The 2759-nt window shown below is 37.2% G+C and overlaps 1 protein-coding gene across 2 annotated transcripts in view; it reads left to right on the top strand.

Annotated features, from left to right (window-relative positions):
• The first annotated feature begins 419 nt into the window (after window positions 1-419).
• The window catches only part of acp6 (acid phosphatase 6, lysophosphatidic), an 11281-nt gene continuing 8941 nt past the window's right edge, over window positions 420-2759 (top strand). Inside the window, exons 1-3 of one of the 2 annotated variants that reach the window (XM_014026297.1) lie at window positions 420-487; window positions 1513-1738; window positions 1832-1960. In XM_014026297.1, coding sequence (XP_013881751.1) covers window positions 435-487; window positions 1513-1738; window positions 1832-1960 — 408 coding nt within the window. In that variant the 5' untranslated portion in view covers window positions 420-434. Of the gene's footprint in view, window positions 488-724; window positions 934-1512; window positions 1739-1831; window positions 1961-2759 lie in introns of those variants that run through there. The other variant, XM_014026298.1, reaches the window with a different exon arrangement.

The raw sequence follows: 2759 nt of genomic DNA, 5'->3' as shown, positions 1-2759 counted from the left end.
AGACAGTATCTTATAATTATGAGATAGTATCTCATAATTATATCTCATAATTACGAGATAGCTAAGTCATAATTATGAGATAGTATCTCATAATTATATCTCATAATAATGAGATAGCTAAGTCATAATTATGAGATACAAGTTTTATTTTTTATCAGGGTGGCGGAAATGGGCTTCCACAGTACTTAAAGTAGATTACCAAAATAAATAAGTAAAATACTTTGACGCACACTTTTATGCCCACTAGAGGGCGACCGCACGCTTTGAGAAACTACTTTCACTGTACATCTTCAAAGAAAAAGAACGGAGGTGATGCATTTTGGGAAATGTAGTTTTTATTTGCACACGTTGCTTTAACAGTTACAGCAAAATGGCTTTCAGGACTACAGTTCCCATCGACAAAACGTTTTCAAGCCGGTGAGAAGAGTTCCCGAATGTCAAACGAAGCCGAAAGTAGCTCATCATTTTATCCTCTGCTAAAAACAAAGTAGGTACCGACATTTAGAGGTGATTGTTTTACGCAGTTAGATGGTTTTATAGATTTACGTGAGTTTGTATCAGAARACTGTGTTGTGTTGTAATAGTACAGCTTAAACAGGGTTATCATGAGCTCGTTTTTTTATGTTGATACAGTGTGCCTGATGGCTAAACTGTGAAAACTGATATATTATCGGACAGTATTCAGGACTTTACGGTAAAACCAGGTTTTATAAATATTCAATGAAGTACGCCCCTTAGAGAGCACTTTGTCCCATTTACAGGTGGATTATTTAGTTCATAACTTCTGTGTAAAACTTTTGTAACTTGAAACATCATAAAAGTTACAGGATATTGTTCTCACGTGTCTTCGTGGTAAATAACCTCACACACAGTTAGTTCAACTTTTGACTTGATTGTTATCGTCACTGGATTTGACAAGAAGTTTAAACTCAGGTAAGTAAACTTTGCTGAAATATAAGCCAAAAACCTGTTCCATCATTTGAGTTACCTTTTCAGGTGTTTTCTTTTTTGAACAGGGTGTTTAAGGTTTTGTATCTATAAACTAATTAAATTGTTTCTTCTATCACTTCAGTAACTAATGTAGGGTAAAATGATAACTTGGTCATACAGTATTTATAAAACGGGTTACAAACCACTTTCACAACCTGCTGTTTTGTGTTAATATTCCTGCAGATACACTCAGTAGAAAGCTTGATTCTAATCTATTTTAGTTTTACATGTATTTTCAAAAACTCCTGGTTTCTACTGAGAGCCCATGGTTTAGTTTATAAACGTGAGGAGTTCTTTAAAAGACCACCGTGCAACGTTTTGAAGTGATCAAAAGGTTTTTTCACGTAATTTTAAAAGTAAATGATTATTGTTTCAAAGCAAAAATAATGATCAGGACTGGGTGACGTTAGTGAAGTGAAATGTGTCATCTTTAAGATTTGTCCATCAGTGAAAGARTAAAAATGCAAAATAGTAAATTGTTTTGTGTTTAAATTAGATTGATTGTTTGTGTGTTTGTTTCAGTTCAGCCATGAGGACTCTTATGGGTAAAGCAGGGCTTTTAGGCACGATGTCGGTGGCCTTTGGCTCGATGTTTTGGTCACAACGGAAGACGGAATCAGAACCGAGCGCTTCGGATTCCCCCTCTTCTGACTCCGACCCTGGTTCCAGCTATGAACTGAAACTGGTCCAGGTTTTGTTCCGGCATGGTGCTCGAACGCCTCTGAAGTCGATCCCCGATGTGATGGAGGTAAAAACTCTACGCGTTCACTGTTTTTCAGCTCATTCAGACTTCCTGTTCGCTGACGTCTGTGTGCAACTCTTTGGTTTGGTTCTATGAAAGGCCCAGTGGGTCCCGACACTCCTGGAACCCCCACCACACACACACATGAACTACACGGTGACGGATCTGCAGGGTGGACCCAGGCCTCCGGCTCCTGTGGAGGACAGCTATCGGAAGAACATCCTGAGCGTGAGTAGGTGCGCTTTGCACCGCTGAACTGATTTCTTCTTTCAGCCTGTGAGAGCTTTATAATGCTCTGAAATGTGTCATTTTTTTACTCATACTGTTTGAAGTTTTCTTAAATTATTCATAAAAAACTTTGTTAAAGATGCCTATTTAGGCTTTGTTAGATACACTGAGGTTTGCTTCTTAAAGCTGGATTCTTAAAGGTGATGATAAAAAACGTGTCGTTCTTCTTTTCACATATGTTGTTGAAGCTGGGCCACATTTCTCAGTGCCATTAGAAGGAAGTTAAAATGTCTTGTTTTGTCCTGGAGCTGTTCGTCACATGGTGGCCTTGAGAATCAAACTACTTTCTAAGTTTGAAACCACTGACACATAACGGCTGCTGTCGGCTCATGTGCCACTTTAAACTTTCATATAAGTTTTCTCTCCTGTAGCTAATTGAGAATGACGTCTCTGCAGCCTTCATCTTCTTTGTTTTGTCTCAAAACTCCTGCATTCTTGATAATAATGATAGAACTGACCCCGAAGCTGGAGAAAAAGGAGACATAAAGGCTTTGTTTACTTGATAWGCACTATTTTTATACTTTATGTTAAAGTAGCTAAATCTATTGCATTACTATATAAAGTAAGGGAGTTGTTTAATGATAAAGCTTTGTAAAATGTAATGATTGTTCCACATTTGGTTTACTGTATTTAAGTCTGGGGGAAAGCGTGTAAAAAATTACAAATCCTCTAATAAAATTCATTGTGTCTATAAAATCAATCTACTACGTGTTCCTAATTACTAGACACTTTTTTATTT

This window comes from Austrofundulus limnaeus, unplaced genomic scaffold (genome assembly GCF_001266775.1).
Source record: "Austrofundulus limnaeus strain Quisiro unplaced genomic scaffold, Austrofundulus_limnaeus-1.0 Scaffold541, whole genome shotgun sequence".
Lineage (NCBI taxonomy): Eukaryota > Metazoa > Chordata > Actinopteri > Cyprinodontiformes > Rivulidae > Austrofundulus > Austrofundulus limnaeus.
The sequence above is the reverse complement of the archived record's forward strand: the minus strand, read 5'-3'. Positions and strand labels throughout refer to the sequence as shown.